Source organism: Carassius gibelio, chromosome A16, assembly GCF_023724105.1.
Source record: "Carassius gibelio isolate Cgi1373 ecotype wild population from Czech Republic chromosome A16, carGib1.2-hapl.c, whole genome shotgun sequence".
NCBI lineage: Eukaryota > Metazoa > Chordata > Actinopteri > Cypriniformes > Cyprinidae > Carassius > Carassius gibelio.
Window position 1 is genome coordinate 4086835 of NC_068386.1, and position 26933 is coordinate 4113767.

General features: G+C 36.1%; 1 protein-coding gene across 1 annotated transcript; it reads right to left on the minus strand.

The window, feature by feature from the left end:
* Positions 1–244: 244 nt before the first annotated feature.
* Positions 245–25567, minus strand: LOC128030367 (myotubularin-related protein 11). Its single transcript, XM_052617924.1, has 17 exons — positions 25183–25567; positions 15541–15610; positions 11007–11143; positions 10791–10860; positions 10144–10283; positions 9303–9387; positions 8847–8994; positions 7907–7994; positions 6943–7031; positions 6722–6846; positions 6444–6522; positions 6073–6143; positions 4770–4942; positions 3604–3774; positions 2439–2654; positions 1176–1475; positions 245–853 (listed from the first exon to the last, which is right to left on the minus strand). The coding sequence occupies exons 1-17, from the start codon at positions 25237–25239 to the stop codon at positions 437–439; spliced, it is 2436 nt and encodes an 811-aa protein (XP_052473884.1). The 5' UTR covers positions 25240–25567; the 3' UTR covers positions 245–436.
* Between the last annotated feature and the right edge of the window lie 1366 nt (positions 25568–26933).

The following is a 26933-nucleotide window of genomic DNA, read 5'->3' on the forward strand; positions in this document are numbered from 1 at the left end:
GATACATTGAAAAGATTAATCTCAAAAGTTTAATTCACAAATTGCATACTGCTACTTTTAAAAGATGATGTCTAGATTTTCAGTGAATAATGAACAAACTTATAACTTTAGAAGAAGTAATATACATTTAGAGCAACATGAGGATGAATAAATGTGGATAAAAATCTTTGGTGAACTAGACCATGTAGTTAAATTATCTTATAAAAACACAACAGAGGAAGAATTTCATGTCATAACTTGTTGACAATTTTTTGCTAGTCTGTATTTTTATTTATTTTTTTGCTACGCTTTACATATCTACTTGTACAAAAAGCCAGTGTCAATCTGTGCTTTTTCAAATGCACGTAGATTTCTAGTGGCGTTTCTTCTTTGTACCATATTGTATTGTTTCAGAAACACAAACACCGGAGGGGGCAGTTTCTTTCCTTCCTACATATCAGTATGAGTTTCCGGGGCGTTTATGAAGTTTGGCACTAGGGGAGGGAATATAACGCAGCCCTGACTGCGGCTCTTGTTGGTGGCCGAATAGAAACGTGTGCTTGCCGTTATTCCTCTGCACAGGCCTGGGTGGATCGGATGCTGTCCGCTGGGCTTTGGGAATGACGGAGGAGTGGGCCGCACCTCGGCTGGACGGCTGTTGTTGAGATGTTCTAGAGGAAGAGGAGAAGAGGAAGGTCCCATTGTTGGCGTTCTGGTTGAGGTTGGACTCCAGCCGGAGTGGCTCCTGTCGTTTAGTCTGGTTCTCGGGGCGTCTGTGAGAAGCTTGAGCCACTTTCTCTCTGAGCTGCTGGACTTCCCAGGCCAGCTGATCCAATGGATGCTGACTGCAGGAAGACGCGGGGTGGGAGAAAGCCTACAGGAAGTGGAGACCGAGAGAGACGGATGTTGAAACATAAACTTGTTCATTACAATTCCTCAACAACATGAGGATGTGAAATATCATGTTTTCAATAGTCAAATATTCATCCATCCATTCATACTTTTATCCCGTTTACCCTAACCATCTATTTATCTATTTATTATCCATCCATTTGTTCGTCATCCTTTTTTGCTGTTTATCAAAACATCTGTTTAGCCATCCATCTATTCATCCATACATTAAATTTGCAACACAGTGGGGAAAAAAACAAGCATATTTGGCCACATCCGAAAAACCAAGCACCATCACAGTGTACCTGAGCGTGTAGTGCGCCCCTTAAATAGCAGGCTCTCCATACTCTGACACAGGGTCCTAAGAGCAGGGGCAGCAGGGGCTCGTATGGGTCGTGGAGGGTTGAGGGGTTCTCGGAGGGTTCAGAGAGCGAACAGGCTCTGATGAGACGTTCGAGTCCAGACAGACTCTCTGAGGAAGGAGCCCTGCGGTGGCTTTTCCAGTAAGAGCCGGAGTTTCCGCTCCTCCAGGGGAGCAGGTTGGAGGGATGAGAGAATGTGCTACGGGACAACAGGAACACAGAGCCTGGCAGTCCGTCATTAGGCTGAGAGAGAGAATAAACAGCATTAACACACTCTTTATCAGGCTAATGAAGTGCTACAGTCAGTTGACAGCCCAATTAGAAAAATGATCTAATTTTGGCACAAGTTTATTAGCTGGCCTCGTTTTTAAAGAACCTCCCTTTTCATTTCCAGCCATCTAGGGCAGCCCAGAAAACATGAATCAATGAACATTAACTTGACACAAGTAAAGCCTGTTAGCTGCAAATTAATTTCCCTGCCCTGTATCAGTTACTCAGTACTGTTCCTCTCAAAAGGGAAGGAAATGAATAGTCATATCCGCTGTTCTTACAGTGCAGTTATTACAGGGATGATCCTTCTGGAGAAACCCAAGATTAAAAAAGGAATTCTTACTAAATATGAAAAGTCTTTAATTGTTTTCTCACCTTCATGTCATTCTGACCATTTTATTGTCTATTATTGTCTTGGATGGTGACATACACTACCATTCAAAAGTGATGTTCTTCAGGAATCAGTCTAATATGCCGATTTGCTGCTCAAGAAACATTTATTATTATCAGTGATGAAAAAAGTTCAGAGACGCACTGTTTTCAAGATTCTTTGATGATTAGAGAGTTCAAAAGAACAGCATTAATAGTAATATTAACTTCATGTTTTGTTGCATTTTGAAGCATAGCGACATAAACATTAACTTTTTATGAAGAAAGGTCACCTTATGTGTTTCACAGAAAATAAAGCAGGATCAGAATGGCATGAGGGTGAAAAAATTCAATAATTTTATTTTTGAGTGAACTATCCCTTTAACTGCCTCAATCAAGAGCACACTGATGATGGTTCTTAGATTGTCTCTAGCAGGATTCAAACCTACACACTTTTGGTAAACAGCCCAGAACTTTAATGTGCAACACGCCTATTCCTATACTGAATGAATGTATCCTTGCTGAAATGTAACTGTTAGCGTAGTAATCACAGTAGGTAAATCTTACCCAGCCATGGTCCTGGTTGGTGTTGAGGTTTCCGTTTAGGACGGGTGGAGGACAGGCGGGCTGTGACATGGGCTGGGTGAAGCGGGATCGTCTCAGACTGCTGTACTGCAAGGCCCAGTCCCACACCGGGGGGAACGGTGGGTCTACTGGCTCCTCTGGGGCACCCTTGGGCAATTCCCTCAGACCGTTCACTGGGGTGTAGCTCTGGGGAAGATGCTGCAGGCAAACAATACAGCACAGACTTCAGATCTGTTGTTTTAGATGGTAAAGGAATACATGAATCAGCAAAACTTCCAGACATAAATTTTATACATATACATATTTATATATATGCGCAATGTTCAATTGGATAATTCACTCAAAAATGAAAGGTTTCTATTCCAAAGACTTGAAATAAGCCACTTGATTCATATGGATTTGTTTTAATAAGCCTTATTCTAAGTGTTGGTTATCAAGACTTTCAATGGAGGGACAGAAACCTTTCACGTTTCATTACAAATTTTTTATTTTTTTGTTTTCAAGCACTAATCAAATGGTTTGGAACGACAAAGATAAATAAATAATGACAGAAATTTCATTTTTTTGTAAATTATCCATTTAATAATCAACTAAAAATCAACTAATAAAGAGACAATAGTTACTATTACTATTAGAAGTTACTATTTATAATCAGTTTCTGATAGCTAGGTTCACATCTTTTGCATCACACAACATTTTCTTTCTTCTCAAATTATAACTCTATTAAATAGACAGTTACTCTAAGAAAATAAATATTACATACCCAATTAGTCTTCAGTGTCACATGATCCTTCACAGGTCATTCTAATGTGCTGCTTAATATGTGTGTGGACATTTTTTTTTTTTTTTTTTAGGATTCTTTGAAGATTAGAGAATTCAAAAGAAAAGCATTTATTTGAAATATATATTTTTTGGTAACCTTATAAATGGTTTTACTGTGTATTTTGTTCAATATAATGCATGATTACTGGTAGTTTATATACTTAAGTAGCTGTACAAAAAGAAGATCATATACGATCTTATGATGCCTTATTGCAAAATTAAACCCTTAAAGCTAATAACAAGGCAAAGATAAAATAGCTTTCATGTAGTTTGCAACTTTTTGTCTGTGCTTTGACATATTTTGTGAAACTCTCTGTGCGAGTACCTGTGAACGGCGACATCTCTCCCTCTGACTGTTGGCCAGGAAGCTGCTGAAGAGAGGAAGGTGCACACTGTCATGCAGAGCCAGCAGGTAGTCTTCAGTAAGCTGGAAGCGTGTGGGATACTGCGCCCACAGCTGCCACACACAGTCCAGAAACAGCAGGAACACAGGGGCCTGCCGGAGAGCAAGGTACATCACACAACTCATTAAGAACAGGACACTTACTGTGCATTATAACTGAAATTTAAGCTGAAATGAGAACAAGTACAGCTAAAACAGACTAAAACAGTCGATTTACGCAAAACTTTAGGCATCAAATGTGTGCTCACACCCTCACTTTATGCAAAATCACATGGATACATCTCAACAAGATTCTTCATTTGAGAAAGCATATAGATAGATGGAAATCAATAAAAAAAAAATTATTGCATAAAAGGTATCAATAGAATATTAATTATTTACTTCCACCCATATTGGTGTTCCGCATGTTTTGTTTTTTTTAGTACACTAACACTACATCAGTTTTTTTTTTTTTTTATCTGGAGATATTCGTTCATTATTATGACATTTCATAAGGGATTGTATGACAATATATAGTATGACACTAGTGTTTGCTCAAAAGAAAGATCTTCTGGCGGTGTCCAAAACCTAGTGATCTTCCTTGCTCTCTTCCAGCCTACATAAGCAGCTGCTTTTTAAGACAGCATTCTGAAAATAGGACTGAAATGTAGTCTCCTAAGTGATTTTTTATTTGGAAACACACTACAATATAATTCAAAAAGCTCTGGGTCGATAAGATTTAATTTTAATTAATGAAATGAATACTTTTATTCAGCAAGGATGCATTAAATTGATCACAGTAAAGACATTTTTAGTGTTACAAAAGCAAATCAACATATCAGAATGATTTCTGGAGGATCATGTGACACTGAAGACTGGAATAATGATGCTGAAAATACAGCTTTGCATCACAGGAATAAATGACATTTTAAAATACATTCAAATACAAAACAACTATTTTTATGAGTAATAATAATATTTCACAATAATGTATATTTAATCAAACAAATGCAACCTTGGTGAGCAAAATAGAATTCTTCTAAATAATCAGAGACTACTGAACCCAAACAAGTCATGACAGAACAGTTTTCTGCTTCTCTTTCTTTTACCTCCTCTTTGTCACTTTCTCTGTGGTAGTTGATCCGGCTGAGGAATTTGTGTCCGGCCATGATCCACTCTTTCTGAACCAGCCCCTGAAATCCAGGCACGGTCCTGCAGTGAGGGTCACACATCACCTGCACCAGACTGCAGACCACACAGTTCATGTCTCTATCCTCTGGCTCTGAGAAAACACAAAGTAAAACTCAATGCATCATCTGAGACTTTACAATTCTAGCTTTTAATTTGAAATGCCTATTAACAGTGGATTTCATCGCCCTCTCGTGGTGCTTTCTCAGCATCTGCGCTCAGAACACATGTGGGGAACAGGTTTTACAGTGACAGACGAGTGCATTCATTCCTGAAGTTATTCACTGGTTGACGAGACACACAGGAATACTGATGTATATGGCAGGCCAGCTGCGGGTTACGTGGAGGACAACAAACGTTTTAGAGGACTGTAAAATGAAATGAGAATTAAAAGAATTGAAGGGTGCTGCCAGATGTTGCTGTTTGTTGGTTTATGGGTGAGGTAAAATAATAAATCATAACTGTGTGGTATGTTTAAACTTCTGCTAAGTGTGTCATTAAAAAAAGAGATGAAATCCTATCGTCACAAACCACAGTCTAATTTAGCTTTGACATATTATTTTTAAAGATTTTTAGAAATGCAACTAGGGGTCAGATCAGATTTCAAGTAGTATCAATAATTGCTTTTTAAAATAGACGGCAATTGGGTGAATTATGAAACAAAGCTGAAATTTAAATAACAGGTTTATGACAATATACAGTAAAGGTAAGGGAAAAAAAAATGCATTTACACTCCTGTTCAAAAGTTTGGGGTTGGTAAGATTATTTTATGTTTTTATTTGATCCAAAATAGAGTAAAACCAGTAATAGTGTAAAATAGTATTATTATTTTAAAATTACTATTTTCTATTTTTGAATATATATTAAAAATGTAATTCATTCCAGTGATGCAAAGCTGAATTTTCAGCATCATTACTCCAGTCTTCACTGTCACGTGATTCTTCAGAAATCATTCTGATATACTGATTTGCTTATTATTATCAATGGTGATGCTATGTATTTTTATGGAAACCATTCTTTGTTAAATATAAAGTTTAAAAAAACAAAATTTATATAAAGTAGAAATCTTTAGTAACACTGAAATGTCTTTTCTGTCACTTTTGATCAATTTATTGCAGTAGGCTGGAACATTAAACATTAAAGACACACATAGATCATCATATACTAACAGGGTGCCAAGTTCAGAGTCGGGTCAGATGGCTGTTAACGATCAGTGTGACTAACCTTGGAGAACAACAGTCATGTGACCTCCTCCGAGCAAACAAGCTACCTCTGCAGCTTTTCTCAGACAGCACCTGTGGAGACACAATCACATCAAACACAGCAGGGTACACTGATAAATACACAACACTAAAAATAAAACTTCAATATTAGAGATTGAAATGTGGCATGCAGTTTGCTCTTTTGTTTACTCCACATTTAGCAAATGAATTGTGGGTCATCTAGGTAAGATTTGCATGCTTTCCACAGTTTACATAATATATATTGACCAGGAAGCAAACATAGTTACAAGAGAGAAAACATTTCTATATGATGCATCCAAATATTGTTATATAGTTTAAAAGATCACTATTTATAATCATGCACAAATATACCTGGTATAGTCGAGCCAGCGAGTGCTTTCAAGAGTGGACAGCCACTTGTCATCAGGCACCGATACTGATGATGAAATATCTGTAGGACGGAGAAACAAAAATAATATGAATTATTCCTTTAATATGCACTGCTTATGTGCTGCTGCACACATAAAGCTCGCCTGGCCACCATCTTAAAGTAGACTTTGTTGGAACCGCAAACAACCTGTCTGGAAAGTCAAGCTGGCTTTGGCACCAGGGTATCATCAGGTCATCAAAAATCAACTAAAATGACCCACCGCCCAGACAAAGTGTCCGGAGTCTCGTGTGAGCCAGCTGGATGTCTGCAGGTGACGGCATTTCCTCTCCCAGATCCACAATCACACACAGCTGCTGTCCGCCGAAGAGCACTGACTCCAGGTTCCTGCAGATCACAGACGACAAGAGCTCGGTTTCCTAAGGGATGCTCGACTGCTGCTAATGAACGTCTAAGTTATCTAGAGAAAATAGAAATGCAAACCTGATGTCGTCCTTCTCATGGTAGATGTTATTTTGGAAGCTGGCCATTCGTAGTAAGTCACTGCCATGCGGATGTCGCCAGCACCAGCGCTGAGGGGAGTCAAGTTATATCTCATAAATTATAAACTATGCTTCAGTATAAAAAGTTTCTGAAATAGAGTATAACAAGCTGTGCTGTATTAAAAACAGTGCTGTGTATAAACTACTTTTATGGTGATTTTATGTCTTTTTTGGAGTTCAACATACAGTACTTTATTTTGTTGCATGGAAAAGAGCACCATAAATATTCTAAAAACACTCTCCTTTCATTTGGCACAGAAAAAACAGCACGGACTTTGGAAACAACATGAGGATGAGTTCATTTTTTGACTAACTATTCCTTTAAGGCCATAAACAGCAGTCACCAACACTTGACTTTCACAATGTGCTGTATTTTTAAAGTGATAGTTCACCCAAAAATGAAAAATCTGTCCTTCATGTCATTCCTAACCTGTATGATTTCCAACGTAAACATAAAAGAAGATTTGAAGGATGCTGGGAACCAAACTACATTTTAATGGAGAAAAGAAAATACAGAGACATTTCTCAAAATATCCTCTCTATGTTCCACAGCGGAAAGAAAGTCTTACAGGTTTGGATCGACACAAGAAAATGATGATAATTTTCTTTTTGGGTTAAGCATCGCGTGATGAAACAGAATATTCTGTGGGAAACACTGTTGTGCAGAAACTGGTTTTATCCTTAATCATTTGATTTGCCAGGAATGGCCTTTGGTTTTGGTTAGTAGCCTTGGTTAGAAAGTATTTACATTTCGATTATGGTAACCATATAATGGACTATGAAAACAAAACGTAGGAACATTCCGTTATGGAACATTTATCAAAGTAGTGAATAATGTCGCTTTTATTTTCACGCCATGTTTAAAATGCTTTGTCTTTAGTAGCGGGATGTCAGAATGAACTCACTGGGATGCGACCCTCATTAAAGTGGGCAAATGTTTTCTTGAGCTCTGTGTCCAGGACCCTCTGAGGAACCACACTGAATCTGGGCAGACTACAAGATCACAGGAGGAAAAAACATGTGAGCAGTTTCCACATGGAACATGATGTGCCTATTGGACACGCTTCTGCAAACATGATATTATGTGGTGAGCTCACTGTACTTATAGGCACAAATAGATATAGCCTTCAATTTCTACACTGCTGTTCAAAAGTTCAGGTTTGGTAAGATTCTTAATGTTTTTGAAAGAAGTTGCTCACCAAGGTATTGAATTTATTTGATCAAAAATATCTGAAATATTATTACAATTTAAAATAAGTGTTTTCTATTTGAATATGTTTTAAAATAAAATTTATTCCCGCTATGCAAAGCTGAATAAGCATTCAGCATCATCACTCAGTCTTCAGTGTCACATTCCTTCAGAAATCAGTCTAATATGCTGATTTGTTGATCAAGAAACATTTCTTATCATTATCAGTGTTGAAAAGAGTTGTGCTACTTAATATTTTTGTGGAAACCATGATACATAGTTTTTTCAAGATCTTTTGATGAACTGAAAGTTCAAAAGAACAGGTTCTATTTCAAAATAGAGATCTTTTGTAACATTATAAATGTCTTTAATGTCACTTTTGATCAATTCAGTGCATCAATGAAAGTATTAATTTCTTTTCATTTTTAAATGTGTTCACAGCTCAAACCACAGCTCGCATTACCTTCATTTTATTTGTTTATTTGCATGCTGGCGAAATGGCATGAATAGTATGCGGTTTTTAACAAAAGACTATTCATTAGTGTTAATGTGTGGGAATAAGAAACAATGAACATCAGTTGTGTCTAAAAAGCGGGAAAATGTGTTCTAATGTCTAAGCTAAACTGAGCTCCGGAGGTCTGAAAGAGGATCTCTACCTGGTGGACATCTCAAAGCGGTCATTGACAGAGCTGACCCTCCAGCCGCTGGCACCTGTCCTCTCCAGCTCCTGCTCCCATCCCATCGAACACTCGAACCAGTTCATGTTAGGGTCACGCCACCTGTTGCTTAGGAACTGCTTCATTTCTATAGAAGGCATAGAGAAGCAGTTTAGTTACAAGATCTGGTTTTTGTGCAAAACGTCCTGAGAGCTGCTAACTCAACTTGCTTGCTGCAGAGCTAGTGGACCGGTGCAATGAACATGCATCGAGTCCAAACAAAAATGTTTATGCATGTCTACTTGAAATGTATAATCGTCCTAGAAGCACACATATATTGACGATATAAAACATCTGCTGGCAACCCTCAAGGAATAATTTGGATGTACATGTGCTGTCAGGATTTCCTCTCCTTGCTGACATAATGACTTTTTGTATTGATTATCATTAACTTACCAATACTACCCAAAGCAGCATTTTGGAAGGAGAGGATGGTTCCAGGTTTCAGTGGCTGGTAGGTTTTAGCTATGGTATATGTGATCTGAAAGCAAGTTAAGTAGAGTGGCAGTCATTCATATGAGGATAAACATACTCCACAATAATGCACAGTAAAAGCAAATACTTCAAGCTCAAAGGTAGCAGTTGGGAAGGTTAGCATGGCCTCATGGTTAAAAAAAATGCTACTTCTTTCATTGATGGGCATTACATTTTTTTGAATAGAGTAGAATAAAACAGAGTAGAATAAAAGTTGCTATTTTGCCTGTAAACAATTCAGTTTGTCTTTGAAAAGCATGATGCACATATTGCATAGGAACACTACTATTCAAAAGTTTGGGGTCAGTAAGATTTTTGTTTTAAAGAATTAATACTTTCATATAGCAAGAATGCATTAAAATGAAAAGTGGCAGTAAAGATATTTATAATGTTACAAAAGATTTCTATTTCAAATAAATGCTGTTCTTTTAAACTTTCCATTCCTCAAACAATCCTGAAAAACAATGCATCACATTTCCCCCCAAAAAATGTATCAGCACAGCTGTTTTCAGCATTGATAATAATAAATGCTTCTTGAGCAGCAAATCAGAAATATTTCAGAAGGATCATGTGACACTGAAGACTGGAGTAATGATGCTGAAAATTCACTTTTAACTTCACAAGAATAAATTACTTTTTTCCATAATTAAGATAAAAAAATTATTGTAAATAATTGCAATAATATTTCACTGTTTTTACTGTATATTGATCAAATAAATGCAGCCTTGATGAGCATGAGAGACTTTCTTATATTAAGACAGACCTCCAGAGCTTGAGTATCGGGCGTGAGTCTGTCGAACAGGAAGCAGAGGACACGCAGGTCCCGGCAGTACAACACCAGCTCCTCAGGGGTGAATTTTAGGGAGCAGGTAGGGGTCACTAGTTTGGTCCGAGATGGTCCCACTAAAGCACACATTTATATGCAGTCATTTAAAGCATATGGTTGAAACCTGACCTGGACATGATACTGACAGGTTTCATGAAAGTATGTGACCCAGGACCACAAAACCAGTCATAAGGGTCAATTTTGAATAGCATCTTCTGAAAGCAAGGTTATGACAATATTTGGTCGAAATACAACTATTTGAAAATCTGGAATCTGAGGCAGCAAAAAAAAAATCGAAATATGGAGAAAATCATCTTAAAATTTGTCCAAATTGAGTTCTTAGCAATGTATATTACTAATCAATTAAGTTTAAATATATTTACAGTAGGAACTTTATCAAATATCTTAATGGAACAGAATCTTTATTTAATATCCTAATGATTTTTTGCATAAAAAAATAAAAAAATTCTCCCATACAATGTATTTTTGGCTATTGCTGTAAATAAACCCATGCGACTTATGACTGGTTTTGTGCTCCAGGGTCACGTATATATCCATGTTTCTGTCTGTAGAGATTGCCTCACCTGCCACGACTTTGTCAATAGAGGCTAGAGCTACATCATGGTCTCCGAGCAGCACAGGATCTGCATTATCCTGAATAAGGAGAAAAAGAAGCCATCAAGATAAATACAGCTACAGAGATCAAATCTACAAAAAATACAGTGAGGCTCAACTTTACACAGTAAAAACAGAGCTGGGATTCTCATCCCTGAAACATCTCAGCAATCTGTGGCACTCACGTCAGGTTTCTGGCTGTCCTGAGGCACGAAGGCAACTCTGAAATGAGTGCAGAACAGAGTCCCAGACAACCAGCCTCCTCCTTCTTTAGCAGACAGCTTCTTCCTCACCAGCACGGCTCGCTGGAGCACACACTCTCCTGCAAATACAAATCACACATGAAAACGACATGCCTTTTAGTCCATGTTAGCCTGGGGCTCATATATTGCATTCCGCTAAAAGTGCATGCAACAGAAATAGAAAATTGTGTGATATGTAGAAGGAATTACATCTGGCTTTTAATTCAAAGAGAAACTTTAAAGTCTCTGTAGGCAATTATGGTCATATATATATAAAGGATATGTGGCATTTTAAAAATTGTTTGAGGGAATTATGATTGTGTTGACATAAAACTCACACAATCATAAATAAGTGAAGGCAAAGTACAGAAGTTTAATGCAGTGAGTCTCTTAAACCCAGGCATGAACACGCTGCTCTCATACACGTGAAATGAGTAGTGGTCACTTTTCAAAGGCGAGTTTCTGAATTTTAGGACTCTCAAGGGTGAGCTGGATCTCAAAACTCATTCCTGAGGCATCATGGGAAGCAGATGTCAGAGAGAACAGGACGGAAGCAGTGAGATCGGACCACCATGGTGATATTAGAAAAATGAATAAATATTAAATAAAACACTGTAAATAAGAATAAAATAACACCTTAAATTTAGCAGTTTACTGAAATAAATGGGTTCAAGTTGAAGTACTAAAACCAAATACTAAATAATATATATATATACACATATATATATAAAATATTAAATGTTATACTGTATTATAAATATTATAACACAAACAATATAAATAAAATGGATTCATTTCAGTTTGTCCAATTCACTTTTTCTTAATTTAGCTCAAAATAAAACTCTTTCAGTCCAAATGAATAACACAAATCCATCTCTCCCGGGTTGTGTTGAGTTTCAGCGATTTGCTGCTTTACTAATGTGAACCACACGTCCAGTTTGATTTGTTTTTGTCAACATTTGTTTTCCATTACACTTCACTTTCAGACAAGGGTAGCGTGCACTACCAGACTCATGCCATGTTGGTCAAACCTCTCCGGGTCACGTCAACCGGTTTGTTCCAGCTTTCATCACACGAATGAGAAACCATGAAGCAAGGTCACATCTCACATTCCCATGATAACAGAGCAAACAAACTCTTATTATTTCATAAACTTGCAGTTAAGACATTTCCGACAAGGTTTTACTAGGTAACAGTGACCTTAAACTAATAAGGCCTCTCCCCTTTAAAGGTGGTTTTTTTTTTCTTTCTTTAATGGAATATCACACTGAAAATGCTTTTAGTTTCTGATATTACATAACTAGGTTTCTAGAGAAGTCGGACAGCTGTGGGTTTGTGAACAGCAATGCAATACAATACAATGCAGTAAAATGAAATAAAGATGAAAGTAAATAATTAAATAAAAAAAGAATAAATTTTAGTTATTTAAAATAACTAATTAAATAATAATTACAAAAGGAATCATTCAAAATAAATTAAAATAATAAATGATTTAAATCAGAATCAGAAAGAGCTTTATTGCCAGGTATGATTACACATATGAGTAATTTGTTTCCACAGTGCAAACAGATTACAGTGACAAGACAAGACACAGATAATACAGAGAATAAAAACAGGATAAGTAAACAGGAAATAACAATATACAAAACAATATTTAAAAATAATACACAATAAACCAAGCAGACAATAGATGGTATGTGTGTGTACAGGTGTGTAACAAACTTAGGCAATCCATTTCATGAATGGTTACCTCTGCAATAAATGTGTAATACTCAACATGACTTATACATTATTTATTTAACACACATACCTCTTTTTCCATTTCCTTGCATTTGTACTTGAAATAAAAGAAACGCTGACATACTTCCAGAAGTCTGAACCCACAGCTGCAAATCACACCTAAATGGAGAAAGAGCTTCATCTCTAACTTTAATGTTGCAAGATTGAACCAGTTCTTCAAATATTAAGTTTGACTAAACCACCCTACCAGTGTCAACTTGCAGGTGTTCACATTTTTATATTTTATTTTAGTTAACGTTTCTTTTATTTTGTACAAATGCAAGGAAATGGAAAAAGAGGTATGCGTGTTAAATAAATAATGTATAAGTCATGTTGAGTATTACACATTTATTGCAGAGGTAACCGTTCATGAAATGGATTGCCTAAGGGAAGAAACTGTTTTAAATGTCGTTGAGAATAAAGTAAAAACTAGCTGGGAAATACAGTCAATATGTTTGTGTGTGTTTGATGTCCAAACAGTAAGAGACTATGCACCCTAAAAAAATCAACAAATAGTGAGCTCTGTGTGAGAGAAGTGCTGAGGTGAGCGGCTCTGTGCTCTGCATTCAGGGCCGCTGAATGGAAGTGCTGATATGAAGCGTTACAGATTAGGTTGTCCGGGTCAGATTCACGGCCTGCCAACATTCCTGAGTAAAGCTACTGCTTAAACACACTGCTGATGCTGAGATTATGGTGAGGGGCTTCCACACACACTCTGCACACTGAGCCGTTGTTTTCTGAGGCCATTCACACCCTGTAGACCTGGTGCTTTCCTGTCGGGGGTCAGACCGAAAGCAGCGCTGCTACTAACGTGACTACTTATTTCAGTCACATGCCAAAACACTACATCACTGTTTTTGTATGCAACACTGTACTAAACAAACACTCTCCTGGAGTACTCCCCTCTCTCAAACGGTGTTGGGAAGTCAGATTCATTTCAGGCAATCATTTGGTTCGGAAGCTTGATAGATTTCAATAATCCGATTCAACAATATGATTTACTGATTCATGAATCACATGTTTCCACACATTAAGTTCCTAAATGTCATTTTACTAATATTTTTTGCTTTTCCATATTTTTAGTCTAATAAAATTGTTTTTAGAGTAAATTTGTATTTAAAGGGGGGGTGAAATGCTATTTCATGCATACTGAGTTTTTTACACTGTTAAAGAGTTGGATTCCCATGCTAAACATGGACAAAGTTTCAAAAATTAAGTTGTACGTTTGAAGGAGTATTTCTGTTCCAAAAATACTCCTTCCGGTGTGTCACAAGTTTCGGAAAGTTTTTTTCGAGTATGGCTCTGTGTGACGTTAGATGGAGCGGAATTTCCTTATATGGATCCTGAGGCACTTCTGCCGGAAGAGCGCGCGCTCCCGTATAGCACAGCACTGAGAGCACAACAGACTTCACTGATCAGAGCGAGAGCGTCGCCAAATGTCACAAAAGGAGTGTGTTTTTGGTTGCCAGGGCAAGACAACCCTGCACAAATTACCAAAAGAGAAACAGCATTAAGGGACCAGTGGATGGAGTTTATTTTTACAGAGCATCAACGGAGTTGTGCAAGTCTTTGTGTTTGTTCCCCTGCATTTCGAAGATGCTTGTTTTACAAACAAGGCCCAGTTTGACGACGGATTTGCGTATCGTTTATTTCTTAAGGATAATGCAATCCCAACGAAAAAGGAACCGCAGGCGGTGAGTAAAACTGCTTCAAATATCTCTGTGTTATTAACTTAGCTATCAGCGCGTAAGCACATCAAGTAAACAACATGGGATGTTGTTATCAAACTGCACTTTCCACATGTACAGCTTAAAAAAAAAAAAAGACGACAAAGTGGAACTTAGTCATTTTCCAAAACCACTAAGCAAATATATACAGTTTCAGTACATACCACATAGAGACGCCTTTGCTGATGCTGCTCTTGTTAAATTTCAGCCTCTGGATCTGTGTCACAGCTTCCAGACGCGCTCAACACAAAATCCTACTGGCGCTCGTGATTCTTTAGCTCCGCCCACACGTCACGCCTCTAGGCGCTCGTGTTTTTCCGGGAAAAATCGGTACAGACTATCTTTCTCTTATGAATATAATAAAACTAAAGACTTTTTGGAGTTATGAAGGATGCAGTACTACTCTATAGGTACTCAAGATTAACAGGATATTGAGTGAAAACGAGCATTTCACCCCCCCCTTTAATAACTATGAAACTGTAGTTTGACAAGAGCCAATCTATACATACAGTAATATACATAAGTAGCTGACAACTACTTCAATTTAAACTACTGTTGTACTTTTTTGTAGATATGAAGTAAAAGGATATTTCAAACATATGCTGTACTTTAGAGTTTTGTATTCATTAAAGAATCATGAAAAATAATACTAAAATAAAAAATTTCAACATAATAATAAGAAATGAGTAGAAAAGCATAATATTAGAATGATTTCTGACACTGGGGACTGAAGTAATGATGCTGAAAATTCTACTTTGCATCAGGAATAAATTGCACTTTAAAATATTTTCAAATACAAAAAAAGTTATTTGAAACTGTAATAATATTCTACAATATTACTGTACTTTTTATGAAATAAATGCAGCTTTGGTAAGCATAAAATTTGAACAGAAGTGTAATTTGAAAAATAGGTAATATCCTGTTATAAATGTCAATATATTATACAAATAAGATTGCATTGTAAGATTCACCTGGCAAACAGCAGAGGCCGAACACATCTCTCCCGTGTGCATGAAGGCTACTGTGGCTCATCATCCTCTCCTGCAAACACAGAGAGATAAAGAAATGAAGGTTGTCATATCATATGGTAAAATTAATAGGGGTTATACAGTATGTGCAAAAAAAAAACATTCTTTCTGCATTCTTTAAAACAGGTCCGGTTCAGGTCTTTTTTTTTATGGGGTTTGTTAAATATTGAGCTGTTTCACCAGCAGCAATAACAACTTGCAAGGTTAGCTGATTGCTATAAAGTTCATAGATATCGCCATTAGTTCATATTGCTGTTAATACTTTCGTTGACAAGAGGATGCAATGGGACCAATTTTCCAGTTTGGTCAGGTGATGTTCTGACAAATACACTATACAATATATCTGTCTCAAAAAACACTCAAAACATTCGAAAACGGAAAGCTCGAACTTATATTAACATATTAAGCAGACACTGGTTAATGCTAAAAACTTCAAAATATCAAACAATTCATTAGTCTGGCTGATGCACGCTATGCAAACATTCAGTTTTGCATGTATTTTATTTGCCTTTTGATAGAGTGACACAGGAAATGAGGTCTACATTTATATGCACTGCTCAGAATAGTTTAACTAGAAAGCACCTCCTTGCGCTATATTTAAATCGCATTAATCTCAAAATAGTCTTTCAGGTTTCATTTTCCCACAGTGCAACTGAACCACACAAGTAGCATCATTTACAAGAGGCTTAAACTGAACACTCTGATGTTATCAACCCTTTTATTACAAAGCGTCTTTCAGTTGTGAGGCACTACTTGGTAGAACAGGGCTGACATTCTTCCAGAGGTCTGAACCCACAGCTCCAAATCACACCTAAATAGAGAAAGAGCTTCAGCATCTCTAACATTAATGTTGCGAGATTGAACCAGATTCACCTGGCTGCATCATACAGATAATAACTGCAGTTCTTCAAACATTCAGTTTGACTAAACCACCCTACCAGTGTCAACATGCAAGTTTTCACATTTTTATATTTTATTTGAAGGAATTTTGATTAAAATCCTAATCTCAATGATACTAAAATAACATATTACTGCTGCTCGTATTTAAAGTTAGAGATCTGAACAAACATGTTGCACAAATAATCATTGGCACAAACATCATCCTGCAATATCAGTACTTCAAATTTGATAAATTGCAAATTGCAATTAGATTAAATATTTTGGCTTGGAGAGTAAGCAGGGGGCGAAAAAGTCCACCAACAGGACCTGAGCCATGCCTAGAGACTTAGACTAGTAAGAAACACATAACACCCAAGAAACCGCACTCAGATCACATACACAACCACACTGCTCCAACTGTTTTGTCGTCTAAAGCTTATTCAGTGTCGTCATGCTCTTTATGGTGCTTATTAAGAAACCCAAGTCTCAAAAGAAGGAGTGCAGAAATAGCTCCAAGGTCAGTTAGAAGGTGTGTTGCACTGCAGTCATGTTTATGTCATGTAAAATCTTTTTACATTTATGCATTTAGCAGATGCTTTTATCCAAAATGACTTACATTGCACTCAGGCTGACAATTTTCTCTTATCATGTGTCCCCTGGGATTTGAACCCCCAACCTTGTGCTTGCTAATGCAATGCTCTATCACTTGAGCTACACCCTACCAGCTTCATCATGCAAGTGGAGCACTTTTACATTTTTCTATTAAGATTTCTCAAATGACCAGAAAAAAAATATTTTCAATAAATAGAAATAGAGAATTAAAAAAGGATATTTACACATGTATAAAAATATGTTTTATAGAAATAGGTGTAGGCTATGAATCAACTGATATCAACTGAACTATTCTAAAAAATTATTTATTATTTGTTACCTTTCAGTCATGTTTAATGGGGAAAGGACAGGAAAGATGGTGAGAGAACAAGAAATGTTGCATTGCCCACATTAGCAACTTCTGAGAACTTGTGAGGTAATAAACTAATATGAAATATTATATTATTTATTATATGAATTATTAATTATATTAACCCCCCCACTCCAATTAAATTTAAATTAACAAATAGATTAAAATAACATTTAAACAAATTAATGAATTATTTTATATTTTTTTCTAAGAAAAAATATTATGATGCTATACTCTTATTTTTGGAAATTCAAATCATGTATACAATTATTTACTGCTTGCTCAGTTTCAGTTTTGTATTTTGTAAATTTAGTAGCAAGATACTCTAAAAGCCAGCCATAATAAAATCCACCAGAACAAGAAGAAAAAAAAGAGTTTTATTCTAGTTTCCTTTGAACATCTTAACAGGTGTTTTTGTTTTTGAACTTTTAAAGGCTGGTATTCTGGCCAAGACCTGAAGGAAAACAACACAACTACAAAGTGTTTCTAAACAGAGGCTACATTTGAAAATGTAACTAGGACAGGAACAAGCGAGTTTGTTTTCAGTCTTAATTTTTTAAATAGTCACTTTATATCCCCCTGTGATCTGCAACACTGTGTTCAAAACAAACACAAAACAAACAAACTCGCTCTTGCATCTGCTTTCATGGGGATTTAAATCCAAATCCCACCCTGCAGAATTCCTAAACGAATATAGATCTACAGACAAGAGTCATTAAGAATTCAAAGTCCAGGAAACTGGACGGCTCTGAGGAAGTGAATAAATGTGCAATAAGTGCAAGACAGATAAATGAAATGGGGGAAAAAAGCCTTCAGTAGCACATTTCTGCTGAGGGTTCAGTTCTTTGAGTCACATGGTCGCCACCGCGATCGTGTAATCTCTTTCATTGCCTCTTTCTTCATCATTAAATATATCTCTCCCTCCCTTCGCTCAGCTTCTGAGGGCAGAAGCAGACAAGACTCATTGCAGTTTCCATTGCTCATGGCTTCCACTGGTTTCTGTGGCCAGAGAATGCAGCTGAGGGAACATACAGGCCTCCTCTCTCCGAACCAGACTCGCAGACACAAAACAGCCAATGGGAATGTGGGAATGCACGGTGCCACCATATAAACCTCACACTGTTAAGTTTATTAGTCATTGCCTAAAGGCATAATAAGCTTTTGTGCAGAGCATGAATCTAGAGCTAAACAAGGAAACTAGAGGCCCAGTGGGACGCTTAAAACTATCGCTTTGTAGAGCATATATTTACTGTTCGGTGGCTTGTTATTTTCATGTGCTCTTTGTGTGCATCTCTCTGCTGCAGAGCAGTGGTGGACGGAGTAGCTTTACTTCGTTACTGTACTTAAGTACATTTTTCAAGTATCTGTACTTTACTGAAGTAGTTTTATTTTGAGTAACTTTTACTTTTACTTCACTACATTCCAAAGCATAAGATCGTACTTTTAACACTACATTTCATAAAACATATCTTTACTCCCTATAATATATCACGTGCTCCGACACTCAGAAGCGGTGTCTGATTCATCATGAACGAACTGAGTCTTTTCAAAATAAACTTTTAAACCGGATCGCGAATCGCACCAAACGATTCGTTTACGAATTAGAATGATCCGATTGCAGCTGTTCTGGAGTCGACCACTCACTGATTCAAATGAACTGTTTACTGTGAGTCTACAGAAGTAAGAACCCTGAAATCTTGTGAGCGCGTGCGTCTGATGTTGCTAAAAGTAAGTTATTAATGTCGGAATTTAGGATTAATTATTGTAACTGAAAATCATATTTTTTATTATTTATTTTATATATTTTATTTTGATAATTTAGAATTATTACTGAAATACAACCTTTTTTTTGTTTCAAACAGTTCATTGAACAATAATAAATGAAGTACCTGAAGCTGACAATGAAGTAAATGTATAATAATTAGCAAAGATGATTAATTTAGCTCTGTAAAGGCGCGTGTGAGGGGCGGAGACGTGCGTGAGGACCAAACACAGCAGAGCGGTAGGAAACTTCACTCCTCTTATTATTTGTCATTTAGCTACTATAGCGATTTATTTTTAGATACGTGATCTGAGTCTTTCATAGAGTTGTAGAGTTAGAGTTATTAGAGAAATATAATTATTTTTTACATTCTTTGGTCGAAGTTTTCAGATCGGCAAATTTCGGAGCCTGTTCGCGACTCTGTTGATTCAGATCGGGACTTCGGAGCCTGTTCGCGACTCTGTTGATTCAGATCGGGACTTCGGAGCCTGTTCGCGACTCCGTTGATTCAGATCGGCACTTCGGAGCCTGTTCGCGACTCGGTTGATTCAGATCGGGACTTCGGAGCCTGTTCGCGACTCGGTTGATTCAGATCGGGACTTCTGGACTTCGGAGCATGTTCGCGACTCCGTTGAATCAGATCGGCACTTCGGAGCCTGTTCGCGACTCGGTTGATTCAGATCGGCACTTCGGAGCCTGTTCGCGACTCAGTTGATTCAGATCGGCACTTCGGAGCCTGTTCGCGACTCGGTTGATTCAGATCGGCACTTCGGAGCATGTTCGCGAGTCGGTTGATTCAGATCGGCACTTCGGAGCCTGTTCTCGACTCGGTTGATTCAGATCAGGACTTCGGAGCATGTTTGAGATTTTTTTAAATTCAGATCTCGCAGGAAGTGTTTGTCAAACAGTTAATTGGTGATAAATGAATATTTGGGCTTTTTTTTTTTTTTGACGAGTAACGTTAGACAGACATGAATGTTTATTCAGAACGGTACTGAAAATAAGTAAATATTGTAGCTGATGCTAAATGTCTAGCAGGCTTGCTGGTGCTAACTGGAGGTAATTTTTATAAATAATGTCCAAATATTTTTATTCAACAGGTAGGTAGGTAGGTAGGTAGGTAGGTAAATATATATATAGATAGATAGATAGGTAGATAGATAGATAGGTAGATAGATAGATAGATTACATATGGGGAGAAAAGAAAGGATGTGATGTTCAGAACATGGTAACTACAGTAATTATCAAAGAGGGGAAGAGATGCACCCCGTTTGGCCAGGGGTGTTTTTACACCACAGACAAGGTTTGAGAAGGAAAAAAATCATTAAGAAAATATAATTATATTTTCCTTAAGATGTTCTTCCTAACTTCAGGCCTTATTATCTTGTCATTGTCATATTATCTTGTCATAACTGTGGTGTTCTGTAAAACCACAAACTTTAAAATACTTTTTTCTTACTGGTGAAAATCAGATCAGAAGGTCATCTCTGTTTTCTCTCAGGTACATCACAGTGTAAGCTTCACAGTGAACATTACTCTCGTAAGCATAGTCCATATCAACAACAAAAATATAGTGGCTATTTTGGAAAAAAATCCCAGGTATTTTGAGCAGTAGGATTATAAAAAAAATGTGCTAATATAAAATTAAATTAGCCTATATAAAAATTGCAAACATCTATCTTTCAGTACTTTTTTACTTAAGTACATACAAAATTGAGTACTTTTGTACTTTCACTTGAGTAAAATTGAAAAAGGAGTACTTTTACTTTTACTGGAGTAATATTTTATTATTCGTATCTGTACTTTTACTCAAGTACTTGATTTGTGTACTTCGTCCACCACTGCTGCAGAGAAACGTCAACAAATGGGAACAATGCATCTATTTCTCTAAAACGTTTGAAGTATTTTTTTTCTGTTTGTCAGTTCAGATGGTTAAAAATAGCAACTTTTTTCTCAAACTAACATATCTGAATTGAAAAATTATTCTTGTCTAGCCGGGTCGCTGCCTTTGATAGCCTTTTTATCCCTGCTAATGCAGCTTTTAACATCAATGCTTAGTGCAAAACAGGGGTGGAATCAATATCATAACAAGAGTTATAGCTAAACTTATACTAAAGTTATAGCTATAACTAAAACTAAAACCAAACCCATTAAAAACATGTTTGTTACTTGAAATAAAATAAACGTTAAATGAAATAAAATATTTCTAAAAGGTTATTTTAGCTAGATTTCAAGGCAAAATTTACAATTTTCATTTAATTTAACGATGTACTAATAAATAAAAAAAACCCCTACAAATTAAATAAAAATGAATGAAAAAATTAAACGGCACATAAATACTAAATAAATACTAAAAATGAATTACAAAATAAAAACAAATAACAGTTCTAAAACACAAAAATTTAAATGAATTTTTTAATATAAAATTAAATACTAATTGAAAATATTAACTTAAAATCAGTGTCATTTTAGTATCATTTAAGTTGTTATTGCCAATATTTTGAATTAGATTTTACTATTTATTTTTGTTTGATTTCACTTTAATTTTAGTTTGAGTGTTTTAATTTTTATGATTTATAGAGAGAGCAATACACACACACACACACACACATATATATATATATATATATATATATATATATATATATATATATATATATATATATATATATATATATATATATATATATATTTTTTTTTTTTTTTTTTGTCTGCATAGGGCTTTGTATTTATTTAGTCTCATTTCATTTTTAATATTTATAAAAATAAAGGTCACATTTTTATAGTTAATTTCAGTTAACATTTATTTTATCTCAAGGAATGTTTGTTTGTTTTTTGGAGGGGGGGGGGGTATTGATAAAAACCCTTATCTCAATGATACTAAAATAATATATTACTATATCGCACTAAGAAATAATAATTGGCATGAATATCATCCTGCAACATCAGTACTTCCAATTTGATAAACTGCAAATTGCAATTAGATTAAATATTTTGGCTTGGAGAGTAATAAAACAGGCAGGGGGCGAAAAAGTCCACCAACAGGACCTGAGCCATGTCTAGAGACTTAGACTAGTAAGAAACACATAACACCCAAGCAACCGCACTCAGATCACATACACAACCACACTGCTCCAACTGTTTTGTCATCTAAAGCTTATTCAGTGTCGTCATGTTCTGTATGGTGCTTATTAAGAAACCCAAGTCTCAAAAAAAGCAGTGCAGAAATAGCTCCAAGGTCAGTTTAGAGGTTGTGTGCACTGCAGTCATGTTTATGTTATGTACTGTATTTTTACATTTATGCATTTAGCAGATGCTTTTATCCAAAGCGACTTACATTGCATTCAGGCTGACAATTCTCTCCTAACATGTGTCCCCTGGGATTCGAACCCCTAACCATCACTTGAGCTACAGGAACACATTTTTAAATAATTTAAAGTCAAAACAAACCTTCAGCAAATCTCTTATTTAAACAAACAGTCATCTCGCACCGAAACCAGATGACGGCATTCACTTCAATAATATAAACACAAGTAATTACATATGCCACATGGCGTCTTCCACTCCAACCAAACAAGCAACATTGAATGAGATATTTCTGGAGCTGGAAAGTTGCTCTGCAGCAGTATATTTGCATTTACAGTGTGAAGTTTGACCAATGCAGCGAAGCAGTGTATCATATTTAGAGTTTTATTTATTAAACCATAGACATTCAATACAAGCTGATCCCAAGACTCCTGTCTGAAAAGTTTGAAACTTCACTTGTCAGCACTGAAAATCTTCGTGACTGATTTAACCTAGCTTAATGAGTTTTAAATGAAAAAGCCAATGTGGTAAAGTCTTGCCACAACTGCTACGTTCACAATTCTTTCTCCATCTGTTCATTTACATCACTGGAACAAAATATAGGTCACTCTTTTTCGAAGCAGGGAAGAGCCACTTGCATTGTGCATCTGACACTTCAGCAATACATATTAACCACCTCCACACCTAGCGCGTTCCAGGGTAGAATGTTTCCATGGCAACAGCCAGATGTTGTGCACATCAGGGCCTCCACGCTCTCCAGAAACCGCGGGTGGACGCATCTGCTAGCGTTCCATCCCCGCCCCCCACCACCGCCCAGAGGAAGCTTAAAATAGCCAGAGAAGAAAAGTTGTGGAGCAGAGGTGAGCACTGGCAGATTATAGCTTAAATAAAAACGGTCATCATTTACTCATCCTCATGTCATTCAGACCATGTGTTATTTTCTTTCTTGTATGAAACCAGCACTGGCTCTGCACCCCTTTACCTAAATTTATTACTTCAGACTTATGTTCCCTCTAGAAACTTGCATTCTGCAAGTGAACGTCACTTGATTGTGCCATCCCAAAGAAGCACAGTCACTTTTACAGACTTTTAAATTAAATGTTTCCTCCTGGTGGAATGACCTCCCCAACTCAATCCGAGCATCTTCAAGAATCGGCTTAAAACACATCTCTTCCATCTTCATTTGACCCTCTAACTTTAGCACTCACTACTCTAATTCTATTCTTAATAATAATAATAATAATAATATCGGTAATAATAATTTTAACTACCTTTCTAATCTTTTTGTATTTTCTTTTCTTTTCATTTATAAACAAATATAAATTATTATATATATATATATATATATATATACATACACACACACACACACATACCTCTAACACTAGCTTGCTCTATTCTTTTTCTATTCTATCGGTTTTCTTTTTATTTATTTGATTATTTAAAATCCCATGCTACGTGTACTGTGTTAACCTAACTGAGACTTGTCACAGCACTTATATATCATTGCTCTTTTTGTTGTTTTTGATTGCTTCCATTGTCCTCATTTGTAAGTTGCTTTGGATAAAAGTGTCTGTTAAATGAATAAATGTAATGTAAATGTAATGAAACACAAAAGATGATGCTAGGCAGAATGTCCAATCTGCTCTTTTCTAAACAACAAAAGTGGAAGGTAATTTATACAGTCAATCTCCAAAATAAATAAATAATAATAATATAATATATAATACACACAAACACACACAGAGTATACATACATACATACATACACACACACACACATACATATACATATATATATATATATATATATATATTATATATATATATAAATTAACAATTCATAAAAAAAGAAAATGAAAAATGAAAACATAATCCCATCTGCAAATCCCATAAAGGAGGCTGTTATTCAAACATATTTAGACTGTATAATTTTTAATTAACAAATACCATCAGCCAGACATTACATCCCCACTAAAGCAGATTTATGCTTTTTTTTTTTTTGTGTTCCTTTTAGAGAGTTTTTTATTCTTAGATTATTTTTTTTTTTTAAATTCCAAATGGAAAAACTGACTCCGCAACCACAAATTGTCGAACAATTCCATTTAAAGAGTTTCTGGAGAAATTATGTGAATGCTGTTTCCAAACACAGTAGGCTAAGGAGTAAGTTATAGAGGACAGAGTAGTACAGAACGGAACATTATATTCAATCACTCACAATCACAGCATTTAATCTAAGCACTGATGTAGCTCAGGTCCAAATGTTAATACAACTAACTTGAGTTTAAATTCATATGCAAGACAACATTTAAAATAATAATAACAAATTTAAACTATTTTTAATTGAAAAATGACCCCTACCACAGATGCAGATTGTGGTCCCATCCATTAAATTTATTTCTGGTAAAATAATGAATGTAATGGATGCAGTTTTCCAGGGAAAGTGATTCATTGCGTTTGCGTGAAAGTTGCACAAACGTTGCATAAACATTCACCCAACTGTTATGAACTGAAAGATTAAATAAATAAAATGTACATGTACATGAAATCATGTCAAAATCGTGGTTACTTTAATATGAATAGAAGTGTTTATATTATTATTAGACGACGTAGAAATGAGAAGACAATAATTAACTTCTAAAAAAAAAGCTGATTATTATTTAACTGTAAAGCTTACCTTCATGTCCGGAACCATCTGTCTCACTTTAAAGGTGGTTTTGGACCCTGTCAACATGATTTCAACCTAAAATAGTTCCGGACTAACAGGATAAAAGGTGTCTTGGAAAGAGGTTTGATGGTTTGATCCAGTCCATGTTACTGAAATCGGAGACTGTCTGCATCACTATGTATGCTATGTTATATATACGCAACTAAACGCGAAATCATCTCTAACGGAAATCTATTTTACACATAGAGTACGCACTTTTTCCCACCGCACTTGTTTACAGCCCCTTCGCCATAGTGAAATGACTCGGGGTGTTACTGAGTAACAAAAACCAGGACCGAGTCTCTTAAAGGGCCAGTACCGCCAAAACTGACTGGCTTCTGTGCGCGGTTTCAAAACCTAGTCAGCAGCTTTCTGCATGAATTACTCACACGCCCTTCACATTAATTAATGTCCCAGAAGGAAACATGATGCATTAAAGTGACAGTTTAACCTAAAATTTACTCACCCTCAGGGCATCCTAGGCGTATCTGACATTCCTCTTTCAGACGAACACAGTCGCAGTTATATTTAAAAATGTCCTGGCTCTGCTAAGCTGAATAATGGCAATAAATGGTGCCCCTGTTTTTGAAGCAGAAAATAAGTGCATCCATCCACCCATCATAAAACTACTCCACACAGCTCCTGGGTGTTAATAAGTGACTTCTGAAGCGAAACAATGCATTAGTGTAAGAAAAATATAGATTTTTCTAAATTTAGAAACTGCAATATCAGCTCCTGGTAGCTCAAGCAGGTGAACTATGCCTTTTGTAAATTGTACTTAATTTCCAAAGGGCATGTACTAAAGGGAAAAAATATTTTTTCAACAAAATAAGAAAAATTTGGACATCTTCATCCTGTTCAAAAGATTTCACCCCCCGGCTTATTGGACGCGTTTCCTTCTGGAGCGTCACTGAATGTGTGAACCTTTTTAATAGTTGTGTTTGTGTTTGTGAGTCCCTCAAATCATACAGTCACTTCTGGAAAGGGTTCAAATATGCAAAAGATGCTGAAAATGAAGAATCTGCAGGACCTGGAGGATTTTTCTGAAGAACAGAGCTCAGTTTAAATGTTCAGAACAAGCATCTGAAAAAAGGGACTCATGAATAACCATCACAAAACAAAACTAACTAATATATATATATATATTTTTTTTTTTTTTTTTTTTTTTTTTTTTTTTTTTTGCATATGTGTATAAATCTTTTGTAACAATATACACTACAGTTCAAATGTTTGGGGGTCAGTATTTTTTTTTTTTTATTAATTATTTTATTCAGCTAGAATGTGTTAAATTGATTAAAGTGATAGACTTAAGTGAAGTGAAGTGACATTCAGCCAAGTATGGTGACCCATACTCTGAATTCGTGCTCTGCATTTAACCCATCCAAAGTGCACACACACAGAGCAGTGAACACACACACACACACACACACACACACACACACACACACACTGGGAACGCACACCTGGAGCAGTGGGCAGCCAATTATGCTGCAGTGCCCGGGGAGCAGTTGGGGGTTCGAAATTGGTTTCAAAATTGATATTAAATCAGCAAATGGTTTTTGAATGATTTCTGAAGGATCATGTGACACTGAAGGCTGGAGTAATGTTGATGAAAAATCAGCTTTGCGTAAAATAATAATATTTTAAAATATAATAAAACAGAAAACAGTTATTTCAAATGGTAATATTATTATTTTAAAATATTTTTTTTCTGTATTTTT

Bases quoted from the DNA above. Each gene is read 5' to 3' on its own strand.
- LOC128030367 (XM_052617924.1), bottom strand. From the start codon at position 25,239: ATGTTGACAGGGTCCAAAACCACCTTTAAAGTGAGACAGATGGTTCCG. The intron at 7,995-8,846 runs GTAGAGATCCTC...GTGATCTTGTAG, and splicing joins CGCTTTGAGATGTCCACCAG to TCTGCCCAGATTCAGTGTGG. The intron at 6,144-6,443 runs GTATATTTGTGC...GTGTCTCCACAG, and splicing joins CGCTGGCTCGACTATACCAG to GTGCTGTCTGAGAAAAGCTG.